The 25,121-nt window shown below is 46.0% G+C and overlaps 1 protein-coding gene across 1 annotated transcript; it reads right to left on the bottom strand.

The window, feature by feature from the left end:
• Positions 1 to 233: 233 nt before the first annotated feature.
• LOC126335891 (nucleolar and coiled-body phosphoprotein 1-like) lies at positions 234 to 4,812 on the bottom strand. Its single transcript, XM_049999361.1, has 3 exons — positions 3,967 to 4,812; positions 2,969 to 3,300; positions 234 to 399 (listed from the first exon to the last, which is right to left on the bottom strand). The coding sequence occupies exons 1-3, from the start codon at positions 4,810 to 4,812 to the stop codon at positions 234 to 236; spliced, it is 1,344 nt and encodes a 447-aa protein (XP_049855318.1).
• Between the last annotated feature and the right edge of the window lie 20,309 nt (positions 4,813 to 25,121).

Here is a 25,121-nt window from a genome sequence, read left to right as displayed (position 1 = left end):
CTGAGCTCCTGTGAACGTGCCGGCACGGAGATCCGTACGCTATGGCTGCTCAGGGGGAACTGGATTCGGTCGTCGTCGTGCGTGACATCTCGTGCATTCACTGCACGTTTTGGGCAGGTTAAGCAGGGCCTGCTGTTCCTGCGTCAGAGATCGCAATTTGTCGTTGTGGTCCTCACGTTTTGTTCGTCTTCACGTCTTCACGCTTCGTAATTTTTCTTTTCTTGCTGCTTGTATTACTCCAGCAGCAGGTCTGGCCATCTGGTCGCTGGGCGCCAGTGGGGTTGGTTTCCCAGCCCCCTGACCAGCGGGTTTTCGGAGGTCCTCGTCAACTCATAAAATGGTGTAGCGAGCGCGCGGAAGCGGCGCTCCAACATCTGGACTCCAGCGGCGTCGTGCAGCCTGCGTGTGCCGTAGTCCCTCGGCAGGTGTAGAGCCAGCCGAAGGGCTTTATTCTGCACACGCTGCAGCGTCTGGATGTGCATTTCTGCCGCGTTTCCCCACACCACGGCCGCGTACTCTAGCACTGGCCTGATGAGTGCTAGGTACAGCGAGAGGCCGCAGTGGGGGGGCAGTGTCGTCGTTGGGTTGAGGAGCGGGTACAGCAGGCGCAACCTGCCGAGAGCTCGGCCCCTCAGCTCCCGGATGTGTGGACCCCACGTCAGGCGTCGATCGAGGGTGACGCCGAGGTATTTTCCTGTGCGCGACCACGGGATGGGGCCTCCCATGATCCGCACTTGCAGCAGCGCGTCGGGAATGCGGCGGCGCGTGAATATCACCGCCTGGCTTTTCCCGGCGTTGAACTTGAGCCGCCATTTGGTGGCCCAGGCTCCAATCTCGTTGCAGGAGAGCTGCAGCCGGCGGCGCATTAGCTGCGCGTCCTTGCTGCGAGTGTAGATGGCGGTGTCGTCCGCGTAGAGCGCCAGGTGCACCCTCGGCGTCGTCTTTGGCACGTCGGCGGTGTACAGAGAGTACAGCAGTGGGCCAAGCACGGACCCCTGCGGTACTCCTGCTCGGATGTGGCGCGCCGTTGACACGCCACCGTCAGCGCGCACATGGAAGGTGCACCCGCGCAGGTACGACTGGAGAAGGCGGACGTGCGACACAGGAACCCCCTGTACCAGCAGCTTGTACAGGAGGCCGTCGTGCCACACGCTATCGAAGGCCCTAGAAACATCAAGGAAAACCGCCCCGAGGTACTCGCGATGTTCCAGGGCCCCCATTGCCTGCTCCACCAGTCGTAGTAGCTGATGCTGCGTAGCATGACCGCGGCGGAATCCGAACTGCTCGTCAGGAAGCAGGCCTTCTTCACTGACGTGGCGCTGCAATCGGATCGAGTAAATCCTCTCGAAGGTTTTCGAGAGGGAAGGCAGGAGGCTTATTGGGCGATAGCTTTGCGCCAGCCTAGGATCTTTGCCAGCCTTCGGGATGGCGACCACCTCTGCGTGTTTCCACGCAGCAGGGTAGACGCCAGTGCGAAGGATGGCGTTGAATATCGCTGTGACGACACGCACTGCTTCCGGCGGCAGCTTCTTCAGCAGTGCGTTACCCATCTTGTCACATCCCCCTGCCTTCCTGGGCTGCAGGAAGTTGAGGTGATGTTGGACCTCTTCTTCTGTTGTCTCTGTGAGGATGTCGTCCTCTTCCTGCTGGGTCAGGTACAGTGGGAGGCGCTCGTCCACCTCGCGGATCATGTCGTCATCGACGACGTCGTCCACCGGTGTAAAGTTTTCCGCGAAGGCGTCCGCAAGGACGCTCGCCTTGGCATCTGGTTCCGCGACGACGTCTCTGCCAACTTGCAGCGGCGGGATGCGTTGGCCCTTCCTCAGGAAGCTCTTAGTTACGGCCCAGGCGCTTCCGTCATCGATTCTGAGCGTGGCTATTTTGCCAGCCCAGTCCCGATTTCGGTGGTGGCTGACGGCCGCCGTTATCTCGCGGCGCAGGCGATTTAGCAGGCGTTTGGTGGCGGGGCTTCTCGTGATCTGCCACTCACGGAAGACCCGGTTCTTCTCACGGATGGACATCAAGATATCCGGCGGAAGCTGCTTGGATTTATCCATCGGCTTCCTTGGTCGCTGTGGCGCCGCCGCATCTGCCGCCGCGAGTGTGTAGTGGGTGAACGCAGCTAGCGCGGCGTCCACCCCCTCCACGTCCGGATCGGGTGTGGCGGTGACCGTCTCTGCTAGGTGCTGTTGGAAGTGCGCCCAATTGGTGTTGAGGCGGGCGCTGCGGTGCTCAGGTGGGGCCATCCCGTCTGTGTCCATGTCAAAGATCACTGGCAGGTGATCTGAGGACAGGGCACAGCGCATGGTCGCGATCGCGTTGTGAGCTGCCCCTTTCACGATCGCGATGTCTAGAACATCGGGACGGCCACGCTTCGGGTAGTGCGTGGGGTCGAAGGGACCCAGCACTATGGCGTCGTGGAGGTTTGCGACCCGGAGTAGTCGTCTGCCGCTGATGGTGGTGACCCTGGAGTTCCACTCCGGGTGTTTAGCATTGAGATCGCCGCCGATGAAGAGGTGCCCGCGCATCGACAGCAGCGTCTCGATGTCCCTGGATTGCAGGTGTCCCGACGGTTGTCGGTACGCTGCCACGAACGTGACGTGGCCTGCGGAAGTGCAGACGACGACGCCCGTGGTTTCCAGAGTCGGCGTCTCTGGGAGTAGAACCTGGTGATGGCGCAACGACGTTTTGACGTACACCGCCGTTCCGCCTCCATGGGTTGCCCGGTCCGTGCGGTAGCAGCGGAAATTTGCAGCCCTCACGTCCACGCCTGGCTTCAGCCAGGTCTCGGTGACGAGGCAAACGTCCACGTGCTCATCACGCAGGAACTGGCGGAATTCTCCCGCTTGGGTTCTGATGCTGTTCGCATTCCACACACAAACGGTTAGGCCCTGGATGTGCCTATCCATGTTTGGGTGTGGGGACAGCTGGTGTGGTGTTGGCCTGAACGGCCGACTGCACTGCAGACGCAATCATCTGCGGAAGTTGTGTCAGGAACAGCTTGAAGTCCTCCCTCATGGCCCTGACTTCTTCCGCGACACTCGCTGCAGAAGTCCTGTCAGTGCCTGGGGGTGGTGCCGCTGCCTGGTCTCGAACAGCAGGCTGTGGAGCTGGCGTCTCGCGGGCAGGACGCTCCCTCCGCCGACCGCGCCGGCGGCCGCCCCTCGCTGTTGCAGGCTGCTCTCTCGACTGTCCGCGCCCGTGAGCGACTACCGCCTCTGGAGCAGGCTCGGACTGGTTGCCACGCCCCCGTTCGACGGCGGCGTCGGCAGGACGCTGCTCAGTTGACTTGGCGGGTGCCTTGTCAGTGGCAGCGTTTGCGTAACTTCTCCCGGACTGCACCCGCGCGGAGTGCGCCGGTTGTCCTCGTTGTTTTGCGGTGGCACGCCGGAAGGCAGTGCAGCCGCGGTAGCACGCCACGTGTTTCTCGCCGCAATGGCAGCAAGTGGGCGCGTCCTTTCTCGGAATCTTACAATCTTTAGTGGCGTGGTCCCCCGCGCATTTGACGCAGCGATGAGGCATCTTACAGTACTTCGCTACGTGGTCGAGGGCCTGGCAGTTGAAGCACTGCGGCGGGCCTCGTCTCCTGCGTAGCTTCTCCACGGTGACGCCGACATCGGCCACGTGCGTCAGCTGGAAGATTTTGCGGTTCTCGATGGTGTCATCGAGAACCGCCATAAACAGCGGCATGTCGGAGTGGTCCCTGGGCGACTTCATGCGCGCTGTGGCGCGGATGGGAAAGCCCAGATCTTCAAGCAGCTCCCGCAGGTACCCTGGGTCCATGCTGAACGGGAGCTTGCGAAAGACGACCTTCAGCGTCTTCACCGGCTCCGAGGAGTAGGTGAAGCTGTGAAGCCCCTCCTTTTCGGTGAGGTCCATGACCCCACGGTAGTCTTCAGCTGTTTTGGTGATAACGCGATGTAAGTCGCGCCCTGCGACTCGAAACGTCACGTTCCCCTTAACAACCGCTTTGATTTTCTCTCGGAACTCTTTGAAGCCGCCGGTCCACTTGATGACCACAGGGGGCGGTGGGGGCGACTTCCTCTGCTGTTGGCTCTCCATGGGCTCTCCAGCGTCATTTGAGAGGCCGGAGTACCGGTTGCCGGTGTTGATGGCCGACTGTTGGGCGAGCACGACAGCTCTGGCTGTGTGCTTGCGGGAGGGCTGTGTGAAGCCCTCATCGTCAGCGGCCGGGGGAAGGGTCTTGTTACCCTTCCTCGATGCTTTCCGCTGTGTGCGGAGCGTGGGTGCGCTGCTGTTCGAGCTAGTGGCAGACCTCTTGCAGGTGGTGGCAGCACTCGCGTCGGCAGGACGCTTGCGCGAGTGCTTTTCCACCTCCATGGTTTCAGCTGCCGGTTTTGTGCCTGGGATGAGTCCCATCAGGAAGGCAAGCTGCCTTTCTGCCTCCGGCGTATGCGCTGCATCCATTGAAGCCACTGGCGCCAGTGACTTGGTTTGCTCCGGAACAGTTGCCGAAGCATCCGTTTCGGCCCTCGTTTGCTGAACGGCCAGCACTGTGGCCGCGCTGCTGTTTTCCTTGGTAGCGCAGGACGACGCCGACGGGCCGCCAACGTCAAGTACGCGGGCGTAGGCGTGCAGGGGCAAGCCCCCATCCGCCGAAAGTGCCCGTCGGCTCCTCTGCGTATCTCCGTTCCTGCTGGGCCGGACAGTCGTAGGTGGCCGGCGGTTAGCGGCCGCCGACGGGGCAGGCCCCGCCGACAAGATGTCCGCCGAACCACTCGCTGCCTCAGCCGTGGCTGAGGTCGCATAACGACTGCGCCGGTCCTTAGAGCTGTCCGACTCGTGGTCCATGTCCATCTGCCGGGTTGTTGCCGTTGGGGGGGCCTGGATTCGGTCGCGGCGGCGGCAGATTTAAATACCCTCCGCCCGCGGCGCGCTCCCTCCGCCGTCCGCGCCCCGCGCCACGGTCTCGCGGTGGTACAGATTGCGACGGCGTCTGAGATGACGTCGGTGTGATGGCTCTGTCCGCCGTGGTCATCACAACTATGCGTTTGCTCGATTTACTCTTGATTAACCCAATCGCTGGTTCCCAAGCCTTGCTAAGATTATAGCCACAGTCACGGTTTATGAGGTCGTCATTGGTGCGAATTTCGATGGCCTCTCTAATAACGCTGTCCCAGTATCTCGACGTCTGTACCAGAATCCTCGTGCGGTCATACTCCATAGCGTGATTTTCCGACAATGTTCAGCGACCGCCGACTTGCTCGGATACATTAGTCGAGTGTGCCTCTGGTGTTCACGGCATCGATCCTCGACAGTACGCATCGTCTGACCAATATACGACTTGCCACATTGACACGGAATCTGGTACACGCCAGCCTTCCTCAAACCGAGGTCATCTTTGGCGCTCCCCACCAGTGCACGAGTTTTATTCAGAGGACAAAACACAGTTCTGACACGGTGTTTCTTCAGAATGCGGGCGATTTTCCCCGAGAGTGCGCCTGTGTATGGAATAAATGCAGTGGCTACCTCCTCCCTCGTGACTTCATCCATATCAACAGGTTGTGCTGCAGTGGTTGGGCGGAGAGCACGTTGGATCTTCCACTCTGAGTAACCATTTTTTCGAAACACAGTACTCAGATGTTCCAATTCCTGGGGTAGACTCTCTGTGTCAGAGATAGTGCGCGCCCTATGTACTAGAGTTTTAAGTACCCCATTCCTCTGTGAAGGGTGGTGGCAGCTGTCTGCGTGCAAATACAGATCAGTGTGTGTTGTCTTTCGATACACCCCATGACCTAATGTGCCGTCAGCCCTTCTCCTGACCAAGACGTCAAGGAAAGGTAATTTACCCTCCTTTTCAGTCTCCATAGTGAATTTGATGTTGGGGTGTATGGAGTTTAGATGTGTAAGGAAGTCAAGGAGTTTATCCATACCATGTGGCCAGATGACGAAAGTGTCGTCCACGTAACGGAAAAAGCAAGTGGGTTTCCATTCGGATGACGACAGGGCTTCCTCCTCGAAGTTCTCCATGTACAAATTCGCCACCACCGGTGAGAGTGGGCTACCCATGGCGACTCCCTCCGTTTGTTCGTAGTATTCTCCATTAAAAAGAAAATACGTGGAAGTCAAGATATGCCTAAAAAGTTCAGTGGTATTCTCGTCAAACCTCTGACCAATCAACTCTAGCGACTCTCGCAGGGGTACCCTCGTAAACAAGGAAACGACGTCAAAACTCACCATGATATCTGACTCATCCAACCTGAAGCTATCAAGGCGTTTAACAAAATCCACGGAATTACGGATGTGATGAGGGCATTTACCCACATAAGGACTTAATATTCCCGTCAGGTATTTGGCCAACAAATATGTAGGTGCCCTGATGTTGCTGACGATGGGGCGTAATGGTACCCCCTCTTTGTGAACCTTCGGGAGTCCATATAGTCTAGGTGGTACCGGACCTTGGGGTAACAATTTCTTAGCGTCACCCTCCGGTAAATCTGCGTCCTTGAGAAGAACCCTCGTCTTGTTCTCCACCTTCTTTGTAGGGTCAACGCTGATTTTCCGGTAGGAATCGTCATTTAGCAGGCTCTGCATCTTATCAGTGTAGTCCTTACGGGAGACAACAACTGTAGCATTGCCTTTGTCAGCCGGTAAGACAACAATTTCAGAGCGTTCCCTCAGATCACGAATGGCCGCCCTCTCTTTACTGCTGATATTTGACTTCATCGGCTTGGATTTCGTCAACGCACGACAAGTTTCACGACGTATTTCCTTTCTCTTTAGAAAGGCAAGAGTACTTAGCAAACGACATCTACGGTGGCGCAACTTTTCAAATTTCTTCATGCTGCGATACATCTCCTCCCCGTAAAGGTGTATGATGTGATTCTTGAGTTTCTCCCGGCGTATTTGATAATCAAAATATCCACGGGTGTACTGCCGGTCTATAGTGTCCAACGGGCACAATATTTCGGCGATCAAACATGTCGCCATCATCAGGTGAACTGACGGACTGAGCTCCTGTGAACGTGCCGGTACGGAGATCCGTACGCTATGGCTGCTCAGGGGGAACTGGGTTCGGTCGCGGCGGCGGCCGATTTAAATACCCTCCGCCCGCGGCGCGCTCCCTCCGCCGTCCGCGGCCCGCGTCACGGTCTCGCGGTTGCAGCTCGACTTCCGCCAGAATCATCCGAGGAAATACGTCGTGAAACTTGTCGTGCGTTGACGAAATCCAAGCCGATGAAGTCAAATATCAGCAGTAAAGAGAGGGCGGCCATTCGTGATCTGAGGGAACGCTCTGAAATTGTTGTCTTACCGGCTGACAAAGGCAATGCTACAGTTGTTGTCTCCCGTAAGGACTACACTGATAAGATGCAGAGCCTGCTAAATGACGATTCCTACCGGAAAATCAGCGTTGACCCTACAAAGAAGGTGGAGAACAAGACGAGGGTTCTTCTCAAGGACGCAGATTTACCGGAGGGTGACGCTAAGAAATTGTTACCCCAAGGTCCGGTACCACCTAGACTATATGGACTCCCGAAGGTTCACAAAGAGGGGGTACCATTACGCCCCATCGTCAGCAACATCAGGGCACCTACATATTTGTTGGCCAAATACCTGACGGGAATATTAAGTCCTTATGTGGGTAAATGCCCTCATCACATCCGTAATTCCGTGGATTTTGTTAAACGCCTTGATAGCTTCAGGTTGGATGAGTCAGATATCATGGTGAGTTTTGACGTCGTTTCCTTGTTTACGAGGGTACCCCTGCGAGAGTCGCTAGAGTTGATTGGTCAGAGGTTTGACGAGAATACCACTGAACTTTTTAGGCATGTCTTGACTTCCACGTATTTTCTTTTTAATGGAGAATACTACGAACAAACGGAGGGAGTCGCCATGGGTAGCCCACTCTCACCGGTGGTGGCGAATTTGTACATGGAGAACTTCGAGGAGGAAGCCCTGTCGTCATCCGAATGGAAACCCACTTGCTTTTTCCGTTACGTGGACGACACTTTCGTCATCTGGCCACATGGTATGGATAAACTCCTTGACTTCCTTACACATCTAAACTCCATACACCCCAACATCAAATTCACTATGGAGACTGAAAAGGAGGGTAAATTACCTTTCCTTGACGTCTTGGTCAGGAGAAGGGCTGACGGCACATTAGGTCATGGGGTGTATCGAAAGACAACACACACTGATCTGTATTTGCACGCAGACAGCTGCCACCACCCTTCACAGAGGAATGGGGTACTTAAAACTCTAGTACATAGGGCGCGCACTATCTCTGACACAGAGAGTCTACCCCAGGAATTGGAACATCTGAGAACTGTGTTTCGAAAAAATGGTTACTCAGAGTGGCAGATCCAACGTGCTCTCCGCCTAACCACTGCAGCACAACCTGTTGATATGGATGAAGTCACGAGGGAGGAGGTAGCCACTGCATTTATTCCATACACAGGCGCACTCTCGGGGAAAATCGCCCGCATTCTGAAGAAACACCGTGTCAGAACTGTGTTTTGTCCTCTGAATAAAACTCGTGCACTGGTGGGGAGCGCCAAAGATGACCTCGGTTTGAGGAAGGCTGGCGTGTACCAGATTCCGTGTCAATGTGGCAAGTCGTATATTGGTCAGACGATGCGTACTGTCGAGGATCGATGCCGTGAACACCAGAGGCACACTCGACTAATGTATCCGAGCAAGTCGGCGGTCGCTGAACATTGTCGGAAAATCACGCTATGGAGTATGACCGCACGAGGATTCTGGTACAGACGTCGAGATACTGGGACAGCGTTATTAGAGAGGCCATCGAAATTCGCACCAATGACGACCTCATAAACCGTGACTGTGGCTATAATCTTAGCAAGGCTTGGGAACCAGCGATTGGGTTAATCAAGAGTAAATCGAGCAAACGCATAGTTGTGATGACCACGGCGGACAGAGCCATCACACCGACGTCATCTCAGACGAGGGTATTTAAATCGGCCCCCGCCGCGACCGAACCCAGTTCCCCCTGAGCAGCCATAGCGTACGGATCTCCGTGCCGGCACGTTCACAGGAGCTCAGTCCGTCAGTTCACCTGATGATGGCGACATGTTTGATCGCCGAAATATTGTGCCCGTTGGACACTATAGACCGGCAGTACACCCGTGGATATTTTGATTATCAAGCTACTGCTGTTGACGTTACTTGGCACTCTGTGCTGGTTTGGAGAGGACACCGACCTTCTTGTGTCTGACAGCTTTAGCCTCACTGTTCACCAACATTTTACTGCTGACGTCAGGCAAAGGCAGAGAATGGGACGTTGTCTACAGCCCTCTAAACTTCAAGTCTCAAGCATCTTCTGTTCCTAAATGCTTTCAGTTGCTGCAATACGACTTCGTCGTTTTCGGCAAAAGAAACCCCTCGAGGCAATGGGGAAGAAAACAAACCACAGAAAGCAGCAGAGATAGTGAGCAGTTCCAGCGTTACTGCTGATGAGATTGGTGATGCTGGAGAGTTCATTGCAACCCTGTTGTGAAGATTAAACAAAATCATTAAATGCGCTTCGATATCAAATCTTTGAAAAATGTACATCAAAGATACCACTCAACTTTACCTCTTTGCCTCCTACAAAAGCAAATATCCAAAAACCATTCCCTGAGAACGTATTTGCAGGTGCAAGCTTGGGAGAACAACACACTTCTACCACTGCAATAGGGCTGGAAGTCTTAAAAAATGAGCATCTTGCCAATTCCCACTACAAATGAAGCAGCACCTGCGGGACTGTTTCAAAACCTCCCTGCATATGTGACACAGGGAGCCACGGAATTTGTTCCTGTAGAAAAACTGGCATTACGTTTACCACCGTTTGCGAACTATGCAACGGTCAACACTACATCAATGTTCCATCTGACATCACTATTTCTGACACTGATAACTGTAGCATGTTGTTGTTGTTGTTGTTGTTGTGGTCTTCAGTCCAGAGACTGGTTTGATGCAGCTCTCCATGCTACTCTATCCTGTGCAAGCTTCTTCATCTCCCAGTACCTACTGCAGCCTACATCCTTCTGAATCTGCTTAGTGTATTCATTTCTTGGTCTCCCTCTACGATTTTTACCCTCCACGCTGCCCTCCAGTACTAAATTGGTGATCCCTTGACGCCTCAGAAAATGTCCTACCAGCCGATCCCTTCTTCTAGTCAAGTTGTACCATAAAATCCTCTTCTCCCCAATTCTATTCAATACCTCCTCATTAGTTATGTGATCTACCCATGTAATCTTCAGCATTCTTCTGTAGCACCACATTTCGAAAGCTTCTATTCTCTTCTTGTCTAAACTATTTACTGTGCATGTTACACTCCATACAAATACTTTCAGAAACGACTTCCTGACACTTAAATCAATACTCGATGTTAACAAATTTCTCTTCTTCAGAAACGCTTTTCTTGCCATTGCCTTTACCACTTTAAGTGTCTCATTTCCTAATCTAATTCCCTCAGCATCACCCGACTTAATTCGACTACATTCCATTATCCTCGTTTTGCTTTTGTTGATGTTCATCTTATACCCTCCTTTCAAGACACTCTCCATTCCGTTCAACTGCTCTTCCAAGTCCTTTGCTGTCTCTCACAGAATTACAATGTCATCGGCGAACCTAAAAGTTTTTATTTCTTCTCCATGGATTTTAATGCCTACTCCGAATTTTTCTTTTGTTTCCTTTACTTGCTCAATATACAGATTGAATAGCATCGGGGAGAGGCTGCAACCCTGTCTCACTCCCTTCCCAACCACTGCTTCCCTTTCATGCCCCTCGACTCTTATAACTGCTATCTGGTTTCTGTACAAATTGTAAATAGCCTTTCGCTCCCTGTATTTTACCCCTGCCACCTTCAGAATTTGAAAGAGAGTATTCCAGTCAACATTGTCAAAAGCTTTCTCCAAGTCTACAAATGCTAGAAACGTAGGTTTGCCTTTTCTTAATCTTTCTTCTAAGATAAGTCGCAAGGTCAATATTGCCTCACGTGTTCCAACATTTCTACGGAATCCAAACTGATCTTCCTCGAGTTCGGCTTCTACCAGTTTTTCCAGTTTTTCCATTCGTCTGTAAAGAATTCGTGTTTGTATTTTGCAGCTGTGACTTATTAAACTGATAGTTCGGTAATTTTCACATCTGTCAACACCTGCTTTCTTTGGGAAGAAGGAAGAAGAGATCCCACCGCGGATATAAGTACGGAAGAAATGGAAGACTTAATGCTATTTGGACTCTCTTTCTCCAAACGTGTAAAGAAGTAATGTTGAAAAATTAAGAAAAACACATTATATATCTTCTACTGTAAGATACTTTGTTTAATTGTATTACTTTAACATAGTTGCATATAATCATATTTATTGTTAACTGAATTAATTTCTTATTCCTAATAAAAGAACAATAAGCCTAAGGTATTTCTTTTCCTTTGTACACAAACTTTTTGCTCTCTATATATTATATTAATATTATCCTGTTGGTTTCATAATTTTCAAAACTATTTCTCGATAACGAGTAGATCAGGGATTATATACCAGAAACAAGTAAATATTAGAAAAATCCTTTGAATGGAAAATTGACTTTAGTCAGTAACCATGCTATTTACTTACGGCTTAATAATGACAATATTTATTAACCAGCTCGGTTTCCTGTAACTTCCTGTGGCGTTTTGCAAACACAACTTGATGCTCTAAAATATTCCTCCTATAAAATTTTGCGTGAAACTTGCCAATTCTCAGATGCTGCGCGCTTTATGGCGACGAAACGAGTGTTTTTCTGAAAGTGTGAAAAATTGCCATTTTCAGACTTAACTTTCATATAGGACAATTAATCATATAGCAATGGTCTTGTACTTAATCGATGTAGAATTTAACGCTCTACATTTTCGTTAACCTTGGTTTTTCCGATTAAACGTTTAGTTTCGCAGGAATTTAAATACAACCAGAAAAAGTCCAATATCGTTGTGATTTTCTTTTCATCACGACTGGAGCTCCACTCAGAAATCGAGGCAAACTCAGATTATTCATATCAGAAGTCTTTTGGAAGGATAAAAACAGTTTCTAGAATTCCACTAATTTTTGGCAAAATCTCTTAATTTTTTTGATCTGCTATGCGTCAAGCCAGTAATGGATACCGCATTAAGATGCTGGCGAAATATCTATGAGAAAACTCTTGATGCTCTGTTATGTCGAGCAACTGATCCACAACCACCGTCCAGTTCAGTTTGATATTGAGAATGAAGGCAAAGCATAATAAACGAATTATTAAATTTCGCTTTTAGAAAAGTGTTCAGGCTTCAGGCTACCCCTACCATATCGAAATTTGACCACCGTATGCCTGTATATAAATTGTGACTGCTCAAAGCAAACAAGGGACCAGTCAACGAAGGAATTCCTCCAACATTAAACACTGAAGATGGTGTGAAATTAGACTCTTCCTTGTCCAGAATCTCTCACGCAGGGAATAATCCCGTGCGATTAAAAGAGATAACTAGTAGCAGCTGTTTGTAAACAGGGTAAGAGAACAGAGCAGTCAGAACAACGTCGCTGACGACCGTCTCTCGCGGGATACTATAAAACTTTACGACTGGAAAGGAATCAGCATGGGTTCGGAAAAAAAACCTTACATGCTCGAAACTCAGCTCGCTTTTTTTTTTTTTTTTTACAGAAGATAACTTGTAACAGGTGCAGGTGATCAAGGAAGGAAAGTTATTAGACACACTGGAGAATGATGGGCGAAAGAAATCGGCCGTGTCCGTTCAAAGGAGTCATCCTTGCGTCCACCTTAAGTGATTTAAGAAAATCACGGAGAACTTAAATCACCGAGGCCGGAGCGGGGTTCGAATCGTCGTCCTGCTGAATCCGAGTCCAGTGGCTTTTTTTTTTTTTTTCATCAGTCTTTTGACTGGTTTCATGCAGCCCTCCACGAATTACTCTACTGTGCCAACCTCTTCTTCTTAGAGTAGCACTTGCAACCTACGTCCTCAATTATTTGCTGGATGTATTCCAATCTCTGTCTTGCTCTACAGTTTTTTGGCCTCTAAATCTGCCTCTAGTACTATGGAAGTCATTCCCTCATGCCGTAACAGATGTCCTATCGTCCTGTCCTTTCGCCTTATCAGCGTTTTCCACATTTTCATTCTTGGTCGTTCACTCTTTTTATACCCGTTGGCTCTTGTACATACTGTATATTACCTGTCTCTCCCTATAACTTACCCCTATTTTCTCACAATTTCGAACATGTTGCACCATTTTCCATTGTCGAACGATTTTTTACAGAGCGACAAGCCTTATGAACGTGTCTTGATTTTTCATTATCAACCATAACGTCAGAATTGCATCTCTCGTGCCTTTATCTTTCCTGAAGCCAAACTGATCATCATCTAGCACATCCTCAATTTTCTTTTCTATTCTTCAGTATATTATTCTTGTCAGCTACTTGGAGGCATGAGCTGTTAAGCTGAATGTGCGATAATTCTCGCACTTATCAGTTCTTGCAGTCTTCGGAATTGTGTGGATGATATTTTTCCGAAAGTGAGATGGTATTGTGCCAAACTCATATATTCTACATACCAACGTGAATAATCGTTTTGTTACCACCTCCCCCGACGATTTTACATATTCTGACGGAATGTTATCTATCCCTGCTGCCTTATTTGATCTTAAGTCCTCCGAAGCTCTTTTACATTCTGATTTTAATACTGTATCCCCTATCTCTTCTAAATCGACTCCTGTTTCTTCTTCTATCACATTAGACAAATCTTCGCCCTCATAGAGGCTTTCATGTATTCTTTCCACCTATCCGTTCTTTCCTCTGCCTCAGGGGAATTCCCGTTGCATCCTTGCTTTTAACGTCACCGAAGGTTATATTGACTCTCGTGTATGATGAGTCTGTCCTTCCGACAATCATTTCTTCTTCGATTTCTTTACATTTTTCATGCAGCCATTTCGTCTTAGTGTCCCTGCACTCCCTATTTATGTCTTTCCTCAGCGACTTGTATTTCTGTATTTTTGAGTTTTCTGGAACATTTTTGTACTGCCTCCTTTCATCGATCAACTGAAGTATTTCTTCTGTTACCCATGGTTTCTTCGTAGTTGCCTTCTTTATACTATGTTTTTTCTCTTTCCAACTTCTGTGATGACTCTTTTAGAGGTGTCCATTCCTCTTCAACTGTACTGCCTACTGAGCTATTCCTTATTGCTGTATCCATAGCTTTACGGAACTTCACGCATATCTAGTCATACCTTAGTACTTCCGTATCCAACTTCTTTGCGTATTGATTCTTTCTGACTAATGTCTCAAACTTCAGCCAAATCTTCATCACTACTATATTGTCATCGGAATCTATATCTACTCCTGAGTACACCTCACAATCCATTATCTGATTTTGGAATCAGTCTGACCATGATGTAATCTAACAGAAATCTTCCCGTATCACCCGACCTTTTCCAAGTATATCTCCTCTTCTTGTGATTCTTGAACACAGTATTCGCTATTACTAGCTGAAGTTTATTACAGAACACAATTAGTCTTTCTCCTCTCTCTTTACTTGTCCCAAGTCCCTATTCTCCTGTAACTTTTCCTTCTACTCCTTCCCCTACAGCTGACTATTAAGATTTTAATCTCCCTTTACGCACTGTATTACTCTGTCAGTATCCTCATATACTTTCTCTCTATCTTCATCTTCAGCTTGCGACGTCGGCATGTATACGTGAATTATTGCTGTCGGTGTTGGTTTGCTGTCGATTCTGATAAGAACAACTCTATCACTGAACTGTTGACTGTAACCCACTCTTTGCCTTACCTTCATATGCATAACGCATCCTACTCCTGTTACACCATTTTCTGCTGCTGTTGATATTACCCTGTACTCATCTGACCAGAAATCCTTGTCTTCTCTAGAAATTTCACTTCACTGACCCATACTATATCTAGATTGAGCCTTTGCATTTCTCTTTTCAGATTTTCTAATTTCCCTACCACGTTAAAGCTTCTGACATTCCACGCCCCGACTCGTAGAACGTTGTCCTCTCGTTGATAATTCAATCTTTTTCCCATGGTCACCTCCCCTTAGCAATCCCCTTCTGAGATCCGAATGGGGGACTTTTCTGGAATCTTTTGCCAATGGAGAGATCATCATGCCACTTTAACGCAGTGGTTTCCACAGCCTTCTGCATCCTCATGCCGTTGATCATTGCTGATTCTTCCGCCTTTAGGGGCAGTTTCCCACCCCTTGGACAACAGAATGTCCTGAAACTCTATCCGGCTACCCTTAGTGTCTTAACCACTGCGAAACCTCGCTTATTGCAGTGGTTCCGTCTTTCTAGAATGCCGTTTGATACTTGTGCAACGCTTTATTGTGGACACGGACGAGCTTCACGACTGTTTCTCCTCTCGTTCAGCAATCGTGTAGAAATGAGCTCAATTCAGCACCAATTTCGCCAAATAAACGGTGTAAATCAGCTTGAATGGAGTAAACCAAAAGCCAATAGTGATGCTGTAAATGATAGTCCTCGAGGAGTATTTTAAGAGAAGACCACAATAAGATATGGTCCTATGTAGTATCATCACAAATATATTATTGGCTCAAAGAGTTGGCGATTAATATAACTCAATACATTATAATGGAAGACCAGTGTTCAGCAGAAACGAATGTTACATGGGGTTTGATACAGGAAGCGTAATAAAACCGTTAATGTTATCAGTACATATATACAGTTCATCAGATTGGGTCGCCTGCACTCTTGAAGTTGTTCGTTGATGATGCTGTTGTCTTCAGAAACGTATCATCATTGGGTGGCAGTGAGACTTTCCACTTGATGTACTGAAAGGATCTCTTCATGACTGGGTGAATGCAAGATAAAGACGATAGTCCGATAGTACCCAACAACAAGAACAGACGTAAACTTCAGGACCTTATAACACCGTTTACACAGCTGCGTAAAGTATCAACTAGGCTTGGCAGTATATATTGAACAAATTTAGTGATGCGCTGCTAGAGTCGTAATGTGATTAATACAGCTCATCCGAAAATCTAAGGGAGATGTTCAGGGAACTAAAAGTGAAATCAATGGAAAAAAAGTTAGGTTGTTCTTGCGAAATGACGATAGGAAAGAGCTAGTGAGGAAAATGGTGCAACCATTTTCGCGCAAACGGAGGACGAGAATTAGATGACACAGATAACGGCCCAACCCGAGGCATGTAGACAATAATTTATTTCAAACTGAAACTTGAAATTCTGGAATAATACGTAAATGAAATGGAACAAAGTCAATAGTATTTATACGAAGTACAATGCTCACTGGCAAGCCAAGTACATAACATAAATCACCATGCCTGTTGACATTAACAGACTAAAAGTAGGGTAAATTTGAACGTCAGTAGTGTTTGTTTCTGGGTTCTAGTGCGAATCGATTACAAGGTATCATATTTTAAAAAGTTTCCACGCCGAAACTTGTGCAATATCTGTGGTAGCACACACTAAAGAAGAGCACAACTGCATACACTAGTTATGTGGTTTTTGACCAGTAACTAGGCAATTGATCATCACATGTCGTGTTCAAAATGACCACCGGCACCGTCAATACACGCTTCCAGTTTGGTGTGGAGAATTGTTGCTGCACACGTGCTAGCATTTCAGAGGGGATGTCCGAGCCAGCCTGCAGTACTACGTCGTCGCATATCGTAGCTTTCCCCATGGAAGAAGATCTACAGTCGTCAAATCCAGGGAACGGGCCGGCCGAGGTACTGGTTCTCTGTGTCCAATCCAACGATTTGGAAGCGATTCGTAAACGTATGCTGTAATATTTTGTGCACTATGGGTTGGACAGCCATCATGTCGGTAGCACAGGTTCCTCCTAGTCTGCAGAGGAACGTCTTCTACCATCTGTGGAAGATGACCTGTTAGAAGACTGCGACACACCAGATGTTTACACTCCATGGATGCTGATGTTCCAGCTGACGAAGCCAACTGGAATTGTCAGCAGACCAATAGTGCATGTTTCGATGGTTTACCTGGCCTTGATTGGTAAATATGGCTACATCATTAAACAAGATACATAGTACATCCGGAGTATCTTGTCTTAATGCGCATGTCCAGAAGCTAACGCGATTCTCATAATCGCTTCCATGCAGCTCTTGGAGGAAGACGTGATTGGGATGGAACCTAAGTCGATGGAAAATGCATAGGACACTTGCCTGACACATGCTACTTCCTCATGCGATTGCGCGCGAGCTAACGTGAGAATCAACTGCAACGGCAGCAGCTACATTAATTCCCCTTCTTCTGTGGCCACTTGTTTCCTTCTGCTACGTTGTCTAGGTGTTATATTACCACTTTCACATTAGTGGTTGAAGAGCTTGATAAATAACTGCCGAGATGGGTGACGTCTTTTGGGATATCTTGCTGCATACACGGTGCAAGAATGAACTGCATTTTCCGCTTTGGTAAATCCCATGTTCACTCACTACCTACTGCTTGCAGTGCCACAAGCACTCCCTAAGCGAACATAACATTGTATCTAGCAAATAGACATGCTAAATAGCACAAAGAAGAGTCGGTGTGGAAACTGCTCAAAATACAATATCTCTTAAATGACTCACAACAGAATCCTGCAATGAACACCACCGACATTGTAGTTTACCCTACTTATAGATTGTTAATGACAGTAGGTATTGTTCAATTTAAAAAAAGCGCATGTATGCACAAAAAGTACACTTTCTAAGTAATTTTACAAACCCTTCATTGACTAACAATACAAATCTCTGATTACCAATCCATCCTGTGAAAATCGCACATCAATAGCACTTTCCATTTCCGCAACATTTGCATTGCAAGTTTTAGGTGATTCTCCCTGTACAAGCACACTCAGGAGACACCACGCAAATGTTGTCTTATACCGTCTCTTGATCTTGATAATCGCCTCAATTTGGCAACGGAGAAGGTCCACAAGTTTCTTCAGATACACCACATACAACTCAAGACACTCATTGACGATCCAGTAGAATTAACAAACTGAGGTGACATCAAATGCAATGTCTCACACGCTGTTCCAAAACAATCCCATACAATTACTGTGGGATTAAGATCAGGTGATTTAGCTGTGTAGTCGAGACGTGTTGAAACTAGAAACATGTAGGTGCAACCCTGTGAGCACAGTTTTTGTCATCTCGGAAGATGGGAATGTCCACTATATACTCACCATGAAAATATAGAAGACACAGCGAGAAAGACCCTCAAAACATCCACCTCGGCCTAAATTACACCCTCTACACTCTGCACTTTCGCGTCTTATTGGGTCGCCAGTGCACTCGACACTTTACACCAGCCATATACTGTCCGCTTTCTCTGTTGTTTAGCCCACTCAATACGTGGAGCTTAATGTGCCACTGTGACCAATGGCCTTTCGAGAGGTACCAGACCGCCAGTATCCATTGCGTACAGTTCCTTGCAATCTCTGCTCAGAAACTAGTCGTGATGAGACTGCATTCACCTTCGGTTGGGAAACAGATTGTCGATAACAAGGCATTCTTCTCTGGTTCCTGTACATTAGAACCTTTTTAAAATCGACCAAGTTATTTTTTTGGGTGGGACAGGCACATCATTTCTTGTGATCACGCTGGACAGTCCTCACTAATACACAAATAAATTGAGAACTTCGTTCACGGTGGGGCCATGTACACATCCAAACTCGATTGCTTCTTTCTCCTATTCTGTTGTGTTTCCAAGATGATCTCCCACACACAGGCACACGAGTCCACCACGCAGGTCTGCCTTGACAAATTCGCCTGTGAGTGAGTGATGGGTCCGCAGTGGAGTCGGTCTGTTCCACAAGCGGACCTCTATCTTGTAGCCCACAATCCAGCAATACAAGCAGGTAGTGTCCACCAAGCAGTTGCCGTTGTCCACACACAGTTGGATGGGTTGGTGAGCAGGTCTGCAGACGTGTCAGTACACACCAATCAGGTTGTGAATGTGCACATTCACTGTGCTGATTTCATACAACCAAGTGGCACATATGCATACGCCAGTTGATTGACATGTATTACATCAACAGTGAGTGATCACATAAATGCCTGGTAGCAGTTCTAGTGGATCTAACAGCTCTAGGGAGTGATCAGTGGCTGACTAATATTTTATATAGTGAGCCTATGTAGCTGTAGCATTAGGTTAGAGTATACGAGAATATTACTGGAAACAGAAAAAAGAATAAGCATGATGAGATCAGGCAGCACTGAGACAGAGGGCAGGTAAGGAAGCAATTTTTTACTTTTTTATTCCTGCGTTAATTTTACTTTGTTTCTCTTATGTCTAACCAGGAAACCTAAGAGATTTTCTTTCCAGTTAAATTCACAATGATAATTATACATGACTTAGACGTTAACTACGGTAAAGAAAATAGGCACTAAAGTAGTGGCAGTCATAAACTTTATGTTAATCATTTCTCATATTCAATATTCTTGTGAAATGAGTGTAATCATGTATTTTTTAAGCGAATACTCTTAACTGTTTTTAAATAAAACATACTTTATTAAATTTCTACACCTTTATTCTTCATGTCTACATATTTGTAGCCTTCTGCCGCCAGACGGCTCTGAACTGTAGCCTGCAACATGGCGGCGTGTGGTATAACTACGTAGGTGCTTGAGAAATAGTATGCTGTAATAGTTCCAAATTTGAAGAGTTTGTCAACACATACAGCACCCTCTCCTTCAGCATGACAATGCCACACCATATAAGGGCTCTTCAACAGTCCGAAGCCTTGGCTTCGCTGTCACTGATCATCCTTTTTATAGTCCTGTCTTAGCCCCATCTGATTTTCATTTGATTCCAAAATTAAAGAAAATCTTCGAGGACTTCACTTTGATAGCGATAACGTGGTGCTAGCAAATGTAAGGTTTTGGCTCTGTTAAGAAATTCAAACATTCTACAGTGACAGAGTCAACAGAGAAATGTATTCGTCACTAGCGTGACTATGTAGAGAAATAAATTTGTAGATATGAATAAAGATGTAGAATGTTAATAAAGCCTGTTTTATTTTTAAAAAAGCTTCAAGAGTTTTAACGTGAAAGAATTCTGAGGCATTACTTTACGGCACACACTTGTAGTTGCTCTAAAATGCAGTGTGGTTTGTGATCACACAGATTAGTGGGCAATTCGCTTTTCAGACATGTGGTTGAAACTGAAAAGATTTATTAAAGTTAAAAAACCAAGAATCTGAATGCATCGTATATTTTATTAAGGTTTTAGAATGTTGTCCTAGATCTGTGACTTGTTCTTAACTAATTTTTGGTCTCGGAATTCAAAACTGTTATCAGTTTCTCTCTATTACGTCAAGTTTTTAAACTACAGGATACTCTCTCTTTACCCTAAAAGTCATTAAAACTGGACATACAAAGGAAAATAAAGTGGGTACTAACCAAACGTAGTAGAATATTTTCGTCATTCAAAGGGTATTATAATATTCAAAGTTACATTGTGTTTATACAAATAATAACAACAAAGATATTAAGGTACAAATTTTCGCTTGTAACTTTTCCTAGAATGTTCCATCTGGGGAAAATCTCGCTTGATGCTCCAACAGTAGTCAGCCATCATACCGACATCCCATTTACCTTGATACCTTGCTTCTATGACCTTCAAATCTTGGTGGAATCGCTCACCCTGTTCATCGCTAACAGCACCAAGATTTTCTGGAAAGTTAGCAAGATGGCTAGGTAAGAAATGCAGTTTCATACTCATATTACAGCCAAGCTTTTTAAAGCTCCCTAAGAGCTGTTGAACAACTTCGACGTAATTCTGGGCTCGTGTATTTCCTAGAAAGTCCTTGGAAATACTTTTGAATGCCAACCAAGCATTCTTTTCAAGTTCGGTCATTGTTTCTATGAAACGTCCATCTTTAATAAGTTGCGAGTCTGTGGCCCATCAAAGACACCAGCCTTCATCTTCTCATATGACAAGCTAGGAAATGCCGAAATGATATACTTAAAACATTCCCCTTCAGTTGACAGAGCTCTAACGAATTGCTTCATGAGACCTAGTTTTATATGCAAAGGCGGAGATAGAATGTTTTTTCTGTCGACAAGTGGATGATTTACAATGTTTGGATCACCAGGTTTCATGTCAGATCTTAGCGACCACTTTGACTGCACCTAATGCTTCTCACGAGTTCTGCTGTCCCCCGTACACAGAAAACACGGATACTTGATATATCCGCGTTGCTGGCCAAGAAGGAAAGAAACCATTTTAAGGTCAATACAGATGATCCACTGGTGCAAGTTAGATTCCAACACATCAATTACCTTCTTTATGTCTTCGTATTTTTCATACAAGAAAACTGAATGGCCTATTGGGACTGAACCATATAAATTTCCATTGTGTAGGAGAACACACTTCAAGCTACGTTTTGAGCTATCTATAAACAACCTCCATTGTTGCGTTATACTCTGAAATTCCCAATTCCTTCATTAAACTAGTTGTGTTGTGGCAATACACAAATCTATCAGCACTGCGAAAGAACAGCAGAAATGCACTTGGAAGTAGGTGATTTTAGCTTTTTCTAACAAGTTTTTTTTCGTGCAGTCTTGATGCTAGTTGTTCTGATGCTTTTTTGGATAGTCCCAAATCCCGTACCAAGTCATTTAACTCATTCTGATTAAACCCTTTACGAACAGAATCATCGTCACCTTTAAAGTCTTCGTCGCTGCCGTCACTTCGATCTTCGCCTGACGGCATCTTCTTGTGTTTCCAAAGAGGGTAATTCTTGAAACACTGGCACTGAAGTTTTAGCTGAATACGGCACAGGGTGTATAGCTGACTTTAATCTATAGTAATATTGTTATATCCTGACGTTTGTCCACATTCTCAAACCCATGATTTATCTTGGTCGCCAATTTTTACTTTAAAATAGACAAAATATGTTCCCTGACAAAATTACTGATGACATCTTGGATATTCGGGAATCCAGCCGGATGTTCGCGTCGTTCTCGCACGATATTTCAACAGCGTGCCTCGCTGTCTTCTTCAGGTGCTACCTGAGACTGGTCCTCGGGTCGATCGAGTCCAGTATTTATGCCTGGGAGGAGCTGGGCGTTCCCTAATCGGTCCTCACCAAGTCGAGTGTTCCATCTGTGGTCCGCGCCCGCCAGACTCGGCTTCAATTACAAAATTACTGATGTTTGTCTGTTGACTGGGATTGGTAAAACTGCCACATATATAACAAAACGAATCGGGCCTGTGTACGCGAACTACCGGCGGCAGATAAAAAAAAAACCAACTTTTTCGTTTATATATAAATAAGAAGAAATACTGCTAATCTTGTGTAAATACAAGTTCTTGCACTAGGCGTTGGAAACCGGCTTCACTATACCCTGTTTACTTCAGCGTCTCATGGGTAACTGACCACATTAGTCTAGACAATATGAATCTAAACCTGTCACGCGGAGTCCCTATCCCCTACAGTCGTCACTGGTTTAAGGTTCGCCGACAGAGTGCAGCACTGCTTTCTGTAACAAACAAGTTACCTGTCAGAAGCGTAATCGCATGCGCAACAACTGTAGAAACAAAACGTGATAGGAAAAAAACTAATTACAGTTTTGGAATCAGGATGTCCTTTACCACTAAAACAGCCTAAGAATCGAAGTCAACAGAAATTAAGTTACAAATTGTTCCCCAGTGTAATCCATATACAAGGGAATATGTTAAAGAAACTTCCTGGCAGATTAAAACTGTGTGCCCCACCGAGACTCGAACTCGGGACCTTTGCCTTTCGCGGGCAAGTGCTCTACTGTCTGAGCTACCGAAGCACGACTCACGCTCCTTCTCATTAAGAAAAGGTGTTGATGACATTAGGAGCTAAGAAATCAGTGACTTATTGACTATTCTGTGGTACCGACCCTAACTGAACAGGACTGACATGTCATCAAATAACCTACATGCATGTATCAGAGAAAGTTTCATGGCTAGCGCGAGTCATATGAAACATTCCCTATTTTAACCAGATTTACCTACATCACTATAGACAAAATCCAGCAAGACTAATAATGGAATTAACTTTTATTTTGGTATAAATATGTTTCTAAACTTTTGCATTGCATCTTGCTCATAGGCAAGAGAAACATTTCCTGAATGGTATGACAGTCTGTTTCTCCCAATTTAGATACTCATCTGGGATTATCAAACCTCATGCAAAACTGACTGCCGTATCCGGCAGCTGGGATGGGAACGATTCCACTTCAAGCTGCTCTAGATGGCACCTGTGTATTTAAGAGGCATGGTAGTTTCTATAATTAACATGTGTGTTTTCTTTTCTGAAGAAGGCTTGGCCAAAAGCTAAATGTGTAACAGTCAATTTGTTGTGCCTGTCTGAAACTCAACGTGTCATCTTTACTGTGAGTAGTAATCTATCCTTTTCCTTATATTGTTGATATTCCAACCTGGTATTTGTAAGAGTCGCACTTACAACTGTGACTCAGTTTAAGTTCCTGTCTCATCCAAGAGTGACTGAACACTAACTTTGATGTCAATAACAGCCTTCACACATGACCAGGAATTTCCTTAGATTTTGTGAAGAATCATATAACAGCATTCCGCTACAGTAGTCACTGAAGGTTTCGCATTGTTCTCTTTGACATCCAAATGCATTTTATTAAACATCTTCCTATCAATAGCCCTATGCTTTGTTACACCCCTGAGTGAAATCACATATTAGATAGGAGCCCCCCCCCCCCCCCCAAACCTCCCACCATCATCAAAATTACTGCCTAACTAAATTTTAGAATGAAAAAGAATTTTCTTTGAAATCTTTCATTTTTAAATAATGAAAGGTAAATGATATATAGTTTTAGAAGTTATTTTATTAAACCATGAGTCAATAAGAGAGCTGGTACTGCTTATTTCTAACAACCTTTACAAAATATAATGTAACTGGATAGATTTAAAAATTCTACTCATCAAGAGGCAGAACAACACACACATAAAAGGCATTTCGAATGCAACTTTTATTTAAAGACTGATGAACCAATTCTCAGTGCATCACTAGCACTACCTATGACTCATTCTTACAAAAGGACACTAATTATCCAGTTTACGGGTAGAAACTAGTTACAAAACATACTTCTTGTGCACCACTCCTCTCCCCCGCAAGCCTTGCTTCTCACACACTCTCCACCTCCGTTTAAAACGGACCAAATTGATATGTGTGCACTATATATAGACCAACTGTTTGAAAGTAACTTGACGCAGAGTAAAACTAGCAGAGACTTGAAGACTTCATGCCACCAAAGCTTGCAACTGACGGACACCGTTTCTACTACTGCTGCTGCTAATAATAATAATAATAATAATAATAATAATACAATACAGACTCTACAGCAATGCAGAGACTTTACATAGCTGCTGTTGCTGATGTGCTGTCAGTTAGTTTGTTTACTGTTGCAAAGTGAATAATGAAGCAATTTCTGGTCCACTGATTGAACTACCTAAAACCCTCATGACATATTTAAATATATGTGATGGGTAAGTCTTAATTATATTGCCAGAGACGAATGATAGAAACTGCATGTGTCGTGAGTGAACTTTGCATGAACTATCTGTTATAAGTAGTTTTCAGAGAAGAAATTTAGCAATGTTTGACAGGACATCTTGTCATGCCCACCACTAACAAAACTGTAATTTACCCAATTGACTGTTGTGTGATTAAAGTCTCCACTGATGATTAGAGTACAATTGGGGACCTTACTTACAAGTAAACTGTGGCTTTCTCTAAGGTTTTGTTATTACAACAGGATGTGAGTCTGGTGGGTGATAGAAGTGTACAACTGCCATTTTATGACCACCCCTAATATTGAGTCTTCAAACAATCTAGGACAGTGAAACCGACTGTCTTGTCTACTGTGACAAATACACCCCCTCCATTTCATCACTTATCCATAAATTGCAATTACATACTTCTATTCCACACTTAATAACTTTTCCTTATCCACTGATAATCTCTTCATAGCACATACTGCTGTTCTGAGCAAACAAATGTGAAACGAATATCGTGACCACATTCAGTTGACTGAGCGAAGTGGTTCAGTAATATGACACTTCACTCTTATTTGGGATGATTTGGCTTCAAACCCCCCTCCCTCTGCCCACGCAGATTTGCATTTCT

This window comes from Schistocerca gregaria, chromosome 2 (genome assembly GCF_023897955.1).
Source record: "Schistocerca gregaria isolate iqSchGreg1 chromosome 2, iqSchGreg1.2, whole genome shotgun sequence".
NCBI lineage: Eukaryota > Metazoa > Arthropoda > Insecta > Orthoptera > Acrididae > Schistocerca > Schistocerca gregaria.
The sequence above is the reverse complement of the archived record's forward strand: the minus strand, read 5'-3'. Positions and strand labels throughout refer to the sequence as shown.